This window comes from Silene latifolia, chromosome 2 (genome assembly GCF_048544455.1).
Source record: "Silene latifolia isolate original U9 population chromosome 2, ASM4854445v1, whole genome shotgun sequence".
Lineage (NCBI taxonomy): Eukaryota > Viridiplantae > Streptophyta > Magnoliopsida > Caryophyllales > Caryophyllaceae > Silene > Silene latifolia.
Genome location: NC_133527.1, coordinates 24934142 through 24952045, shown reverse-complemented (window position 1 = coordinate 24952045; position 17904 = coordinate 24934142). Strand labels below are relative to the sequence as shown.

The following is a 17904-nucleotide window of genomic DNA, read 5'->3' as shown; positions in this document are numbered from 1 at the left end:
TCCTCTTCGTGTAACAAGTCTAGTAATATCACATACAGACTTCACAGTACGCTATCAAACATTTTACTGGCAGTGACATTATGCCATTGTGCCGGAATTGATGAGAATAATCTCTTATTCTGCTAAAGAGTACATAAGGTGGGTTGCCTTAAACACTTTGTCCAATTAGTAAAAATGTGCAACTAATTGTATGACTTGGTGAGTTGCTTTACAGAGGTACCCGATGATGAGGTTAAAACTAAAAGTCTACTATGAAAATTGACAATGTCATAATTAAAAGCTCTTTACGCATATTTTCCGTAAAATTGTTTAGGATAGCATAAAACTACCATTAAGCCCTTATTTTCTCTGTCCACTCGACAAGCTATGTTTTTCATATCCTCCTTGTTATCCATATTTCAAGGTAATTAGTGAATTAATTAGTGTTGGCAAATAACAAGTAAGAATCGATGAACCATTCGTCAATTAAGAAGTTACAAATCCTAGTGGAAGGGTGTAAGAGCATGTACATTGTGGAGTATGTTATCATCCTCTTATTTTTTCCATCTTCTTCTATCTTTTTGATACATCACCTTCTCTTTCATCCAACTCATTTTCCACTATCTCCATCCTCCTCCTTCTCTTCTTCTATTTTTCCTCCCATATCAAAGATGATCCTCTCTATTTCCTCTTTTATGTTTTATTTATTTTTTCTATTACAAATTAAATAAAATAATGTCCACATACAATATTTTTATAGGTGAGTGGAGAAAGTTGGCACAAGGGCCTAGGGTTGTACTTCCTCTAAAAATAGAGGAAGTCTTCATCTTCCTACTTCAAAGAGGATGTTCAATATTGGTTCCACATTGAAGAGGACATTAGTGTTGGAGTAAGTGTCCCCGACAATAATGCGATCACAATTGTTGATCATATTGATCACATATTTAAATCTCATACCAAGAATACGAAAGGGATGATACATTACATATATAGTCAACTGGTCCACACATATCGGTAATGATTGGCTGGCTAAAGTTTGACATTCTTGTCGTCGACGGTGGTGATCAATTGATCCCTTGAGGTCACACCTAAAGGACGATTCCCTTAATTGAAAAGGTTAATTAATTGTATGATGATACAGATTAATTAATTCCTTAAAATTGAACAAATTATTATAAGAGAGAAAAATGACATCTTATTATAATGTGATTAAATGAGATTTTATTTAGTAATTTAAGAAGTTATATTACTAAAATTAATCGGTGTTTGCGAAACACACGAGATGAGAATGATAAGTTAGTTATAATTACAAGATGTTGTGAATTATACTAACTAGTAATTAAATGACCATTTTATGAGAAAGTAATTTTAAATTACTAGTCAATTTGTTAAATATGATTTATTTAATTTGTAAATGATATTTAATTTGTTAAATATGCATTTTAAATTAAAACATGACATAAGACATGTCACATGTCACATGACATACAATTGTACAATTGACAAAAATAAAATGGACTCCATATTACTACATATAAACCGAAATTAGGTGGGCATGCTTAGAATTTTGTCTTTTTCCATTTGTCTTATTCATTTGTCTATGACACTTGATAGTGACATGACTATGGACAAAGCCTTACACTAGTTTGTCTTGTGAAGACAAAAAGCAAAAAGAATAGGGTCCTATATACTCCACCCCCACCGGTTTTGTCATGAAATTATAGAGAGTTTTCTCTCAATTTTTACTCATTCTCTTATGTTAAAACAAAACATAAACATTCTCTCTCTTGTTCATCATAAAATCAAGTTTGATGAATCTAATTTGTATGAATCAATAACTAATAATACTAGTAGTAGTATATGAGTATTAGTAATCAAGTTTAAGGTAAACCAAATTACAAATATCTAGTACATATTAGTTTGTGGGATTAAGGGATAGTCTTGGGTGCTACTTATTGGAGGGCTTCTATTTTGAAGTCATGAATGTTCATCCATTATTGGAAAGCTCAAGAACTAACAAGAAGGAGATCTTGTTGGTGCCCATTTGACCGAAAATTAGATGGTGAGAAATTGATTTTCTTATCTCTTCTTATTTAGTTTGCATGCATAAGATTTGTAATTAATTTTATGACTAAATTAATTTGAAACATATATGAATATGTTAAATAATGAGATATAGTTTCCTAACAAGCGGTATCATGAGCCTTGTTGTTTGTATGCAAATCGGTTATAGTTTTTCCGAGTTATACGATTAACATATAAAACTTATAAATTTGTGTTATTATTGATATATCACGAAATATATTTTGCATGTTTAAGTTTCTGGTCCTAAAATGTATTTAGGATATTTTGGTTAATTTATGGATTTTTATTGTTCATTTTATATAATAATGGAATTAAAATGTGATTTTATGATAAAAATGTCATTTTTGGACGAAAATTAGCTAAAACTCGAATTTGCCAGTGGTTTTTGGATATGTTTTCATATATATTATTTTTAGATGATCTGGAAATTTTCAAAAATTTTGGAGTTCTTATGCTCGAAATATGGATTTTCCATGATAAAAATCGAATTTAAATGAAAAATAGGTTAATATGAGAAATATTTCGAATCTGGTCATAGAAATTTAGTATGTTGTCACATGTAATTTTACAAGATGTGTGTACAATAATAGGCTATAATGAAGTCTTCATGCATGATTTATGGATTTTTGATGAAAAATAGCATAAATAGTGACTTAATTAGTGAAAAATTGCTAAAACATACTTCATGACTAAGGAAAAACGTCACATGTTGCATTTTATTATCTTTTTCAGATCTAAAATTGAAAAGTTGGTGAATATAATTTTTCTCATGTTTTTATGATTATAATTGTTAAATCCGATAAACCGCAACATTGTTTTTCCCGATAATTTTCGAAATTTTTAACCTAAGTTTTTGAACATTATGAGTGTCATGGTATTTTTACAGAATGTTCATGAATTTAAATTTTGAATTTTGAATTTATTTGAAATTTTTGTGATTTATTTGAAGTTTATAGCATTTTTATTGTAATTTTGAGTCCTCTAATGAACAATTTTAAGAAATATAAGTTAATTATAGTCAAATTGTTAGTGGAGACTAATTTTGAGTCCTAAGATGGTTAGGGTAATTAACTTGTGCATAAATATGATTTTATGTAATTTATTGTGATTTTAAAAGGTTGAATCACGCAAATCCGTAAAAACCGTTTAATATACGATATTGGCTCCTTAAAGGCGATTTAGCATAAAATTGGGCATGTTCATACATATTATAATGCTGCATTTTATTTATGATTGTCATAATTTTATTTTATGTATTTTTGAATTATGTAATTTTACTTTGTATGGCCTTAGTTTTTAATTGGTATTACCCGAAATGTATGGGAATATCGATTCGGTTGTAATTTATTGTGATCTCGTATCACCGTTTTGTAATTTAATAGATTTATTTTATTTTAATTACAAATGTATAATAGGAAATTATGTAATTTGTTATGTAATTTATTTATTTCGGAGTTCCTTGAAGACGGTGTCACTCAAGAAGGCGATACATAAAGACGGTGTTACCTCGAGATGCGTGTCAAAGCCGAAGTTCAAGAGACCAATGGAGTTGGTTTCCGAATATGTAATAGTTAATTAGATTTTCTATTTTACGAAGGTCATACTAGGATTTAATTTATGCTTTGCATTTTATTTATATGTCGCATGCATCGCTAAATCGCCATAACTAAAACATGCATTGTCATTTTAATCGAGTATTTCGACCGTGTCAATTACAATTATCGTAGTTCACCGCTTTAGTTCACTTAAAACGTGATAGATAATAAATTGACATGACCTCTCGCTAAAATAAACAATTGAGACTTAGCCTTACCAAATATTAGAAACCATGAAGTATCAGTTTCGCAAGAGAGTTGAGCCGGCTTTACCGTAAGACAAACCTTGTTACGTTGGTGAAGTGGGTGATAAATGTCTATCCACCGAATTCATGTTGATGAGGGTTTCATCGGCTACCCCGTGCCCAAGTTAATGTGAATTTGGATCATGGACACATTTATTCGAAATTTGGGTTGAACTCAACAAAAGTAATTGATAAGGGTTTCATCGGCTACCCCGTGCCCTTGGGGTAAAGATAAATATTAATATAATTTTATCGACCGAGAGTTCTAAAAGTAGAATCGATTAAAGAGTTAATCCACCGAGTTATATTTATAAGGGTTTCATCGGCTACCCCGTGCCCAAGTTAATATGAATTTGGATCTCGGAATCATTTATCATAGTTGGGTAGAGGTCACTATGTAAATGTTTTACTTGTTATTTACAAGTATTAATAAAACGATAAATGTTAAGTTTTCCACTATTCCGTTATTATATTGTTCTATTTCTTTACCACAATCATATACGATATCATTTCGATTTTCGATTCAAAACTCCATTAAAACATCGTAACTTAAGACAAATTTGAATTTTCTTCTAAAACCTCAAATGAACCATTGCTAAGGATCTCTTGTAAAGAGTATAGATATAAGTTATTAATTATCAAAACGGTTTTTGATTCTTGACTAACACATCTACTTACAATGGATTGTTTTTCATATACTTAATTGAATTAAGTATCTTGAAGCGATAAATTGTTTTGGTAATTAGTTTTGTCAAGAATTCATAATTGACCAAAATAACGCAACCACTTCAATAAAAGTTTTAAGACTAAAACGATTGAATTGAAGAGTAATCTTCATAAGATTCAACTTTGCTTCTCTAAGTAAAGATTCTTTTAAATGAGTGGGAGCATTCTCTTAAACCGTTAAGAAAAGGACGAGATTCAAGAAGTAAAATTAGAATGGAATTGATACAAGGTAATGTTAAAGGTAAAGTTGTTGAGAATGACGATACTAAACCTATCAATCCCGACCGATAAAGTTTCCATTGTCTTAAATGTTGGACACTAGAAAGGAAACTACCCCAAGTTGTTAAAGAATAAGCAAATTAGTTGTGGGACATCTAATAAGACTTAGTTCTTTATTTATTTAATTGACATACATTTTGCTAGTACTACTTCGTCAATATTAGAAATCGGTGGTGGTTTTCATTATTATGTTTGATACATAGGATGATTAGAATATGACGACTAGCAACAATGAAGTCGAGAGATAGAGTCATTGTGTACTAAATCTAGTTTTCGGGTTTGGAGTTGCACTTAATTGTGACTATTAAGTACATAAACTCTAAATAAGAATACAAACTTGTTAAGATACAAAAGAGGTTTCACTTTTGTGACCCTATACACCACGATTTGATGTATGGCTAGCCCATTATCAAGGTGATTATATTCTAAACCAAACTAGAATGATATATCATTAAGATGATGCAAGACTCAAATTGGTAACCCAAGATTAAACCTTAAATTCTGTAATGATGAACGCAAAGAGTTATCGAGTACTCTTGAAACCATTAAATCTTATGGTATATGTGTATCTTGTATTTAAAGCAAGATATCTCGTGCCTTTTGGTTGAAAAGGAGATCGAGATTGTAAATCATTGATTCAAAAGAGGTTGATCATTTTCTTTTACCAAAGATTTAGGTTGACACTAATGTGTTCACTTAATATGGTAAATAGAGAAATCTTTGAAGAAGTTCAAATGTTCAAAGAATCACGATTTAAGTCGTGATGGGATTATCAAAGTGAAGACTTTGATATAAGCCAAATGAAATGTGATATAGTATCACAAGTTAATCTCTCTTAACACACATTATGGGATAATGTGTGGTTGGATAAGAAATCAAACGCTATTCGATATGGTTTGGACTTCAATCAAGTTACTTTGAGTTACTTGATCCTTTTGGGGATTTTATCATTTTGTCTACATTATTTTTCCAGTAAATCTAAAACGAATCATATGAGATATGAAATGGTAGGGTACCATGTTTGTAAGTTTTCACAAGAAACAAATGCTCATTTTTCCCTTTCAATTATCACGAGTACGACGGGTTTGCGGCTCGTGAAGCTATCTTTCTAAAATACAAGTTTATTTCTAGAAGATAGAGTGGGAGAAATTATTCAAGAGCCACAAAGAATGACACATAGAATGTTATGTCATTTTTCCCTTTCAATTATCACGAGTACGACGGGTTTGCGGCTCGTGAAGCTGTCTTTCTAAAATACAAGTTTATTTCTAGAAGACAGAATGGGAGAAATTATTCAAGAGCCACAAAGAATGATACAGAGAATGTTATCTCGGAAGAAACTGGACTTTCTTGGCTACATGTTTTGTGTAAGACATTGTTTCTTCAAAACCTAGGAGGTTAAAGTTATCACTTGTTAAAGATGATGAATTCATGCTACTTTTAAGAAAGTAAAGAACTTACAACTTACAAAGAAATTGTTTGATTCAAGTTGATTACTTCTGGAAAGTAATGAACATATGACTTACATAAGAGTATATAAGTCACAACTCAATACAAGGCTTAGAGCCATGAAAATCTGAGCTAAAAAAAAAGAAAAAAAAAAAAAGGCTTGATTAGTGACAAAGGATTTTTGCACTAATAAAGAGAGATTTCAAAGCAAGATTGGTGGCAAAGAGTTTTGCACTAGTTGAAATGCTTAAGTCTATTTGGATCTTCTTAGGGATTATATTTCATTATGAGATATATAGCAAGTGAATCAAAAACCCACTTCTTAAATTAGAAGGAATGTATTCAATACATGTCTTGAGGTTTGTAGATTCTTGCAATCCTAAGATAATGTGAAACTTAAGAGAGAATCTTAAGTAGGACATCAATGAGTTGGAATCAATATTTTGATCATGTTATAAAACTTTTCTCGATAAGTCGAGAAGTTGTTTTTATACATGGAGTTTAGTGGGAGTTACAGAAATTTTAATTAGTCTTATATGTGGATGACATATTGATCATTGAGAATGATTTAAGACTTTTGGAGTATTATAATACATCTTTAATATCCGAATTTATGAAAATAAATCCACATGATATTAGCGTCAAATAAGAAGTCTTATGTTGATAAGATTCATGACTAGTTCAATCAAAATTGAACATATTTGATTGATTCCATTTGCTTCCGCTGCCGAATCAATTAAATAAGAAATAATGTATAACACTTCATATACTTTGAGTATGATGAATTGTTTCAAAATCGAAATCAAGAAATAATTACCAAGTAGCCATATTGATTACCCTTAAGTGCTTCCAGAAGCATTAAGGATATAATGCAAAGTGTTTTTGATGCAATTTTGTGTAAGGGTGTTACACAAGTGACAATTGACAATTGAGATTGCGCATGGTTTCCGACAAAACCATAATCAAAACACATTAAGATGGTTAAGATACCATTATGGCTATGTTATTTAAGAAATAGATTTTCTAGAATCGTTCTAGGCAATAAAGAACAATGAGAGATATTAATAACGGAAATTGAGTACACTTGCAATCATGAGATGTGCAAGAGGATGAGTCCCGCACACTGTGAAAATAGTGGGAGCAATTCTTAGGCTAGAGGGCCTATGTCTTGATTGGATCTCGACACGTACTTAGAAAGTTTTGTGATCCAAATGTATACATTACAAAGGAAAACGAGTATGTAGTAAGGTTGAGTAAGGTAAAAGAAGTTGATAAAACCTACTAACCAAAGCCTTCTCATAGGCTAAACATGATGAGTCATGTCATTTCAATTGAATTAAAATGAACAACTACATACAAGATCAAATTAGATTATAGAACATGAAATAGTAATCAGGCATTGACTATTCATATGTGATAATCGCATTTGTCGTTCGAGTTTTACTTTAAAACTCTTTTATTATACTTTGTTACATCCAAACGGGTTGTAGAGACAACATTGAACCCCGTTAAAGTGAACATGGATTAGCATGGTATTCGCCCATAGTCACTTGTATGAGGTGACGTCTCGAAGTGACTAGAGTGTGATGCGATTGATGGCAAGTTCAAGTGCCATAGAGTCATGTGAGATGACTAGTCGATCACACAGGCAGACTGTTAGGAACACTTTGTCGGGCAGTGACCGCTTATAGAGTTCTGGCAAATTTATAAAGCCTGGTCGTGGCGAGAGCTATTATAGTATTCTAATGAGTCGATTCTTTTGACTAAAGACTGTTCGCCTAAGGTGACACAGTTTCAGATTAACTTTGATTTGTGTTACTACGACCTTCGTAAATGGGGTCAAATGGGCATATTTTGGGTTATGATGGCTGTGGCTAGTCGAAGGGAATAAGTGCGATAGGAATTGTCCACCCCCTTGTCAGGGTTAAAACAATATCTCAGGGCCACTCGAGGAGTAATGAACTGGAAATACGTGGCCACGCTCGGATGGTATCTATGATAGATAAATCCGGTCAATCAGTTATTCTCCAGATCGAGGAAACCACTCTCGATATGATCACTTGCAAGTACGACCCGAAAGACATCTTGCATTGAGTGGGAGATAGTAATAGGACAAGAGAATTGGTGACGCACACTTGTCAATGACAAGTGGGAGATTGTTGGAGTAAGTGTCCCCGACAATAATGCGATCACAATTGTTGATCATATTGATCACATATTTAAATCTCATACCAAGAATACGAAAGGGATGATACATTACATATATAGTCAACTGGTCCACACATATCGGTAATGATTGACTGGCTAAAGTTTGACATTACTGTCGTGCGACGGTGGTGATCAGTTGATCCCTTGAGGTCACACCTAAAGGACGATTCCCTTAATTGAAAAGGTTAATTAATTGTATGACGATACAGATTAATTAATTCCTTAAAATTGAACAAATTATTATAAGAGAGAAAAATGACATCTTATTATAATGTGATTAAATGAGATTTTATTTAGTAATTTAAGAAGTTATATTACTAAAATTAATCGGTGTTTGCGAAACACGCGAGATGAGAATGATAAGTTAGTTATAATTACAAGATGTTGTGAATTATACTAACTAGTAATTAAATGACCATTTTATGAGAAAGTAATTTTAAATTACTAGTCAATTTGTTAAATATGATTTATTTAATTTGTAAATGATATTTAATTTGTTAAATATGCATTTTAAATTAAAACATGACATAAGACATGTCACATGTCACATGACATACAATTGTACAATTGACAAAAATAAAATGGACTCCATATTACTACATATAAACCGAAATTAGGTGGGCATGCTTAGAAGTTTTGTCTTTTTCCATTTGTCTTATTCATTTGTCTATGACACTTGATAGTGACATGACTATGGACAAAGCCATACACTAGTTTGTCTTGTGAAGACAAAAAGCAAAAAGAATAGGGTCCTATATACTCCATCCCCACCGGTTTTGTCATGAAATTATAGAGAGTTTTCTCTCAATTTTTACTCATTCTCTTATGTTAAAACAAAACATAAACATTCTCTCTCTTGTTCATCATAAAATCAAGTTTGATGAATCTAATTTGTATGAATCAATAACTAATAATACTAGTAGTAGTATATGAGTATTAGTAATCAAGTTTAAGGTAAACCAAATTACAAATATCTAGTACATATTAGTTTGTGGGATTAAGGGATAGTCTTGGGTGCTACTTATTGGAGGGCTTCTATTTTGAAGTCATGAATGTTCATCCATTATTGGAAAGCTCAAGAACTAACAAGAAGGAGATCTTGTTGGTGCCCATTTGACCGAAAATTAGATGGTGAGAAATTGATTTTCTTATCTCTTCTTATTTAGTTTGCATGCATAAGATTTGTAATTAATTTTATGACTAAATTAATTTGAAACATATATGAATATGTTAAATAATGAGATATAGTTTCCTAACAATTAGTACCCTCTCTCATCTAAGAGGATGGTCAATCCTCTTCAGAGCATACATTGAAGAGTATGTCATCTTCCTCTTATTTCCTTTCTTTCCTTCTATTTTTTTGACACCTCATTTCTCATTATCTTCATCCTTCTCTTAACATTTTTTTCTATTTTTTTTTTCACACATCAAAGAGGATCCTCTTATTCATCCTCTCTCAAATTTTTTATGACCAAAAAATAAAAAATAAACAAATTTCATTTCATCACACATGGTAGATGAGGGATGACTAGTGGGCACAAGGGCCAATGTTGTACTTCCCCTAAAAAGAGGAGTCATCCTCTTCCTCTTCAAAGAGGATGCTAAGAGTATATACCCACATTGAAGAGGACATCCTCTTAGATGAGAGAGAGTGATAAGAGAATGATTCATCCTCTTCAATGTGGAGGCTCTCAATGTGGATGTACTAAGGCTTGATGCTTTAATTTTAGGGTTGATTGATCTATTACGTGTTTAGAGCTTCCACATTGAAAAGGATTGACCATTCTCTTAGATGAAAGAGAGTGTTAAGAGGATGTCCTCTTCAATGTGGCAACATACTCTTTACATCCTCTTTGAATAGGAAGACATCCTCCATTTATAGAGGATGTCCATGCCTTGGCCCTTATGCCATATAAGAGAGAAAAATGGTGGTTGGATCCTACTTAAATGGTGGGAAAGGAGAGAAATTGATCATTCTCTTTGATGTAGAAAAAAAATAGAGGAAGAGGATGAAGAAATTAGAAATTGGGACAAAAAAAATAAAAAATATTGTGTCCAATGAAAAAATTAGAAAAATTAAAAGAGAGAAAGAAGATCTCCTCTTCAATGTGTATGCTCTTAGCCAAGTGCAAAGCTCTTCAAGTGCTAATTAAATACAAGGGCCCATGTGTTGTCCACTATAAATTTCAATTTCAAGGAGTACAAATGGTGCAACCAGCAACAAATAATAAAAGCAACAAATAATAAAAGCAGAGATACAAGTCTTGAGCCGGGAGATATAAGTAATAAGGAAAACGAGACGATGGGTTAAAATTTGGAGATTACGGAAAAGACGAGATAGCAAAGCAAACCTCAAACTCTATCGTCAAAGATTCCAAATTGGACCAAACTGCAACTCCATATCAAAATAAATACCATTCGATCATATCAAACAGAGGGACGGACAAAATTATTATCAGAGGATGAAATTTACCAGGTGATACACGAACACCCGATCCATATTTTAATACTCTTATACCGTCTCAAATATTCTACCCCGGTTTCGAATCAAACCATACACACATAAATCGTCCCACTTTCCATACAAGCGACAAAGTCGAAATTTATCAATAGTCAACATCCAAATAGGCTCACCAATTTAAATAAGTTTTCTTTACTTTGCTCTTTCAATTATTTTCTTTATTTCTTTATTTATCGTATAATTTGTATAATTGTATAACCTCGTAACTTATCCTTGTAAATATAGTATGTATCATCTTGTATAAAAAAATTTATGGTTTTTATGTTTATGAAATAAAAAGACATGTTTTTGTATTTTCCAAAAAAATTCAATTTTTATCATTTTTGTTTTTAAGAGTCATGTTAGAATTTCCCATCCCCACACTAGTATGGGCATTGTCCTCAATGGCCAGTACGATAGGAAATTATGCAAGCTATATGAAATGCATGATTTCTAAACTAAATGCAAACTATATGACATATAAACGAGTGATGCAACTATACTAGATTATATGATGCATGAGTTTTTGTTTGGTTGGAGAGCATAATTTAAATTAACTCCCAATGCATATGCATAAACTTCCTCAAACCAAAATAGACACTATTTCTAATGTCAAAAATGGGGGAGTTCATGCATAAGGATGCTATGCATGAAACTACAATTGTCATTTTGGATTTTCATGTTGGGAACAATTAATTTAGCACCTTTAATATTGTCAGGGTGAAATAATAGTCCTTCACTTTTACAAAGACACCACAAAGATGGAACAATAAACTATGAAACAAGTTAACAAAACATGAAATTCTTGTCATGAAAAAGAAATGAGGGGAATAAGAGAAACTTCACTTTGGCCTTGATGGGTGCCTCGTGCCCGCTCCATCTAGCTCATGAAGTGCTCTTCAAAGGTTGTCATCGTCCCCTCCCAAATCACTATCCCAAGCTTCCATCGATGCATCACTTTCATGGAAATCCATAAACTCATCCCCTTCGCTATCTAGCTCCACCGTGTCTCCACCACTTGATTTTTCACTCCCTTCACCTCCTCGACCATGTGCCCCATCATTAGCTTTCTCCGAATTCGGGAAAAGGATATGCATTTGGGCCCAAGAGGGAAGCATTCCCTCTTCGCGAATGATTCCTTGCCGAGCCATTTGGTGAAATTGTGGATACAAGACATAATAATTATCCACATTGGCTTCAAATTGTCGGAGATGCATGTCTTGAAGTATTCCCGTCACAAAATCATCCCTAGGGAGGATGAAATGATTCGGGTGGTTGTAAGGTTGGTATTGGAAGGGGTAAGGTGGTATCACAACCTTTTCATTGTCATTCTTTTGTTGTTCATGTTGTTGATGTTGTGTTGGAGGTGGTGCTTGGTTTGCTTGATTTGCATGATTCGTGCTTGTTGGAATAAGATAGGATGATATTGGAGAGAGAGGGCCTCGTCTTGGTGAAATTCTTGCTAACCCTTCTATTGGTAGGTAAATGGGAGTGTTCCCCTTAGTAAGCCATTTGATTCTCTTTTCATACCCTTCAAGGGTCATCCAATGGTGTTGCCGAAAGATTAGCTCTTCATTGATCCTTGTGTTGCCCGGAAGGGGTACATATTCATTGTTTTCATTGAATTTGGGGTTGAAAAACTTGGCAAGCCTTGTGATAAGTCCCCCATTTACAATATGTTTTACACCATCATCGTCCCCATTCTGGAATTTAGCCCATTTCTCGAGAAGAACAAGGGGGCGTTAAAATGGTACCCGCTCCTTCCTTGAATTTCGAGGTAAGACTCCATGAAGACAAGGTCAAGCTCATTCACTATTGCGGGATCTCGACGGGCAAGAAGAATGCCGGCTAGAAATCGGTATGTGAGCCTAATGATAGGATTTTGAATGTGAAAAGCTAAGCATTCTTTGATGTAGGAAAAATCCCGACCCGTCATTGCTCTCCAAAGGGGTGCTATGCTATACTTTCTTGGTTTCGATGTTCGGGTAGGCGAAACATCAAGCCCTAGTACATTAGCGAATTCAACAAGGGTCATCATCCGGGTGGTGTTTTCCAATCTAAATTCCACACATATGGTCTTGTTCAAGGTAGTGATTTTCAAGAAGCTCAAGAATTCAAGAACTAAAGATCGGTAGGTACGCTCATGCATGTGAAATAAGGTTGAAAGACCAAACAGTTCAAAGAGAGCTTCGCTTTGATGAAAGATTTCAAGTTTCCTCAAAGTCTTATGGCACATAAATTTAGTGGGTAGAAGGTTCTTACCAAGAAGACGATGGAAAACAAGCCTTTGGACATCATTAACGAACTCTATGTTGGAGAACTCATCAAGTTTTGTAAGATCAATTATCTCTTCATGTTCCCTCCTCAAAGTATTAAGGTGAGAAGTAGATGAGCTCCCCATTACCCTTGGTCTTCTTCTCTCTCTATGTAATGATCCTCTTGGCCTCATTCTTGAATGTAGATCTAGAATTGGACTTGTTGAATATGGAGACGTTCCTTGTGATTTAGATCTTCTTTGAAACTCTAGCTCTTGGGGGGTTTTTTGTTTTTAAGGGGTAAATGAGTGCTTGAGATATGATTTGAGTTATATGAGAGGGGGTTTTATGTTTTATAGTGGAAGGAAGGATGAGGTGTCACGAAATGTGTGGTGGGGAAGAGTTTTAATTGGCGAGAAAATGGAAGAATAGGACGGCAGGGCGACGAGCGGCTCGAGCACGGGACGCTCGGATCATAGCTCCGGGAGACGAGCGGATCTTCTTGGAGACGCTCGGATTCCAGGTCAGGGAGAAATCCCAGATTTTAACACAACCATGACGAGCGGATCTTCATGGAGACGAGCGTCTTGGTTGAGACGAGCGGATCTTTCTGAGGACGCTCGGATCTTCAGTCAGAGAAAAATCCTATATTTCAGAGTAGCCAGGACGCTCGGATGTCGGATGAGACGAGCGTCTCACTGTAAGGAGACGAGCTTCTTAAGGTCGAGACGCTCGGATTCTTTGTCAGCGCAGTTTCTCCAACTTCTAGGCACTCCAAGACGAGCGAATTATATCCAGGACGCTCGGATGCTTTCCTAGACGAGCGGCTTCTTATTTGGACGCTCGGGTTGCCTGGAATTTCTTCCTTCTTCGTCCTCTTCTTTCTCAATTGGTGAAAGTGCTTCCCGACACTTGAATTTCTAATTCCTTCATTCATCAAAAAGGGTTAGTGACCCTCCCTTGCTTACTCTCGTGCCAAGAATCATGCTTATGATGAAAATGCAATAAAATTAAAAAAAATACAAGTAAGAAGAGTTAGTATATTTACAAATGGTGGTTTGGAGAGGACTCCACCAAACTCTCTCTTTGATGATCTTCTCATGGAGGGGGAGGCCCGAGGTAGGTGACCTCGACCTCTCCAATGAATGCTCCTTCATAATACGATTTCAATCTTTGGCCATTGACTTTAAATTTGCTCCCATCTTCCGACCTTATCTCGAAGTCTCCATATTTTCCTACCTCGGTGATCACATAGGGACCCATCCATCTAGAGTTCAACTTCCCGGGAAAGAGTCGGTATCGGGAGTTGAATAGAAGGACTTTGTCTCCCTTGTGCAAGGCCTTTTGCTTGATTCTCTTGTCATGAAGCAACTTTGTCCTCTCTTTGTAGATTTTGGCATTTTCATAATATTGTAGTCGGAATTCCTCCAACTCTTGGATGCATCATCCTCTTTTGACCACTTAGTTTGAGATCAAGGTTTAGAGCTTTGATTGCCCAAAAAGCTTTGTATGCTAGCTCAATTAGCAAGTGGCATGCTTTCCCATAGACAAGTTTGTAAGGGGAGGCTCCTATGGGAGTCTTATAGGTCGTCCTATAAGCCCAAAGAGCGTCATCAAGTTTCATGCTCTAATCCTTACGAGTCTTGTTGACAACCTTCTCGAGAATTTGCTTGATCTCTCTATTTGAAACTTCAACTTGACCGCTTGTTTGAGGATGATATCCTAAGCCGATTCTATGTTGAACACCATATTTGGTCAAAAGGGATGTGAGCTTCTTTTCATGAAAATGTGTCCCTCCATCACTTATGATTGCTCTAGGGACTCCGAAAGATTATTTTCTTGAAGAGTTTAGTGATCGTTTTGGCATCATCGGTTAGGGTAGCAATTGCCTCTACCCACTTTGAAACGTAGTCAACGGCCACAAGAATGTATTTGTTTCCTTTGGATGTCACAAACGGTCCTTGGTAGTCGATTCCTCAAACATCGAAGATTTCTACCTCCAATATTCCTCGTTGTGGCATCTCATTTCTCCAAGAAATATTTCCCGTTCTTTGACAAGCATCACATTGGAGAATGAATTCTCTAGCATCTTGGAACATGGTAGGCCAAAAGAAGCCCGATTGAAGGATTTTAGCAATAGTCCTTCGTGCTCCATGGTGTCCACCATAAGGTGATGAATGACATCCTTCCAAAACACTGTGAACCTCCCATTGTGGTATGCACCTTCGGTAAAGTCCATCATTACACTCCTTGTAAAGATTGGGGTCATCCCAAAAGTATCTCTTTACCTCGAACAAGAATCTCTTTCTTTGGTTGTAGCTCAAATTCGGAGAAAGAACTCCTCCAACAATATAATTGGCATAATCGGCGAACCATGGAGTAGTATGCTTCTCAAGTTGTGAATGAATGGTCATCATAATATCATCGGGGAAAGAGTCATTGATCGGTGTCTCTCCCTCTTCATCATGAAATCGGATTCTCGACAAGTGATCCGCTACCACATTCTCGGCCCCCTTCTTATCTCTTATTTCTAGGTCAAATTCTTGGAGTAGCAAAATCCATCTCTAACAATCTTGGTTTTGCCTCTTTCTTTATTAAGAGATGTCGAAGAGCACGGTGATCCGAGAAAACAATCACTTTTGATCCAAGCAAATAGGAACGGAATTTGTCATGTAGTGATTTTCTAACCCCGATTGCTTTCGGTTGAGGCGGAGACGAACGAGCCAGGAAGATGTGAAAATTAGGCCATTGGATGAAACTTCCAACCGCATCTGCCAGAATGGTCATGTCGTCACGAACTGGGACGGGCAATTGAAATTTTTCATGGCCTTCTAAGACTCGAGTTATCTTCACTTTTCTATGATTTGGCAAAATTTGTTCGCCATGAACCAATAAAGTTTCCGCTGATTTGCTGGGCAAGTCTACGAGACCCCGGTCAACACGCACAGGTTTCTCGGATTTAGGGTCAGGAAGAATAACTACCTTCCTGTTTACGGCATGAAGAATACACATACATTATATATTATATCCCAAAATTTAATAGAATTCATATAAATTTCACTAATTAAAGACTTCATGCATACCTTGCCGAAAACTGTGAACTGATTTGAAGGGGATGTATGCTGCTGTTTTCCATCAGCCGTCTTCTCAAGTTGCATCCCCTGATTATTGTCAGCTGTGGCGGATAACTCAAGTTGCATCTCCTTTTCAGACTCATTTACCGAATAAAATTAACCAATGGCATGATGTCAGAAGTTATAGCATTAGAGCTGGCAGGGAACACACCCCCCGATCTTACCTAAAAAAAAGAAAAGAAAAATAAGGAAGTCATATATTTATCTTATCGGCTTTGGTTGTTACAACTTCAGAAACATTAGGTACCTGATCTTTCTAAATCTCGTTGACTAAATCTCGTTGACTGATACTTCCTTCTCATGTATTGCCAAGGTAGTAGTGTTCTTGGCCTCTTGACCTATCTGTTGTACCTTACCCCCTTTAATGACATCCTCCATCCTCCATCCTCCATCATCTTCAATTCTTCTTCGGAAGGCTTGCCTCCAGAATTCATCTTTAGTATCACGGATGCCAATAACTGAACCTGCGTGCGAAGAATGTAACGTTTCAGCAATTTGTTTAAAACAATAACATGTGAACTTAAATGAAAATAATAGAATAAATGGTACCATGTCAGCCTTCTCAGCCTTAGCCTTCCTTTTCTTCTTTTTCGGGCCAGTTGTCCCATAATATTTCGCGACTCCAACCTGTAACGGGACGCCCCTCAATCGACCTGGATGTTCGGGTCGGCCGATCGCTCTAGCAAGAACGTCATCACGACCATTGGGAGTGAATTTCCCTTCTTCTACCTCCTTCAATACCTTCTCCTATAATATATTAAATAAACTTCAAATTATATTTGTGACTAAAATAATAAAGTTAGTAATGAACTCGTCTTAATAAAATAATGCTTACTATGTTGGCCAACACTTCCTGATCATATTTGTCACACGACCGGGATCCTTTAGGCGCGTGCCCTTCTTTATAAGTTACATGCTGATTCAAGTCGGTCACTCCATTTGCCACCAACACATTAACATGGTAATAGTTATATATATAAATGTGTATCAAGTCCAAGTGTGATTAAAAAAATCAAATAAACAGGGGGATGCATGCTACTTACGAGTTGGTCTTCTATCAATCTGTAACTGCCTCGAGAACCATACCATTTCCCCTTCTTGCATGAAATGTTAGCACGATTTCTTTTGCTAACGACCTTCAAATTATATATAAAAGCGCAAGTAGATGAGATAATAAAAAGATTATAGAGAACTCATTCATTAAAAAAAATGATAGGTAAATCATTAAAAGGCGAGGATATTTAATCTCAAACTTCTCACTAGTTTGAATCGCTTTGAAAAGATCTCATTGTTCCTGAGTGATGGGGGAATACTTGTTTGAAGGTGGGTTCTTACGCATCTCCCCCGTCTCCTTGTCTACATACAACCAATACTTACCAACGTCACACTTCCACTGCCTTAAGACACTCTCTGCCTTATGTATTAAATACTTATCATAGCATTCGGCAA

The 17904-nt window shown here is 35.2% G+C and overlaps 2 protein-coding genes across 6 annotated transcripts in view; both read right to left on the bottom strand.

Moving 5' to 3' along the window:
• LOC141642471 (polyadenylate-binding protein 2-like) overlaps positions 1-17904 on the bottom strand; it is a 46477-nt gene that overhangs the window by 4742 nt on the left and 23831 nt on the right. The window lies entirely within an intron of this gene.
• LOC141642472 (uncharacterized) lies at positions 12399-17585 on the bottom strand. Its single transcript, XM_074451290.1, has 6 exons — positions 17495-17585; positions 17291-17388; positions 17005-17202; positions 16703-16919; positions 16405-16619; positions 12399-16307 (listed from the first exon to the last, which is right to left on the bottom strand). Coding segments are annotated over exons 1-4 (423 nt in total). The 5' UTR covers positions 17496-17585; the 3' UTR covers positions 12399-16307; positions 16405-16619; positions 16703-16793.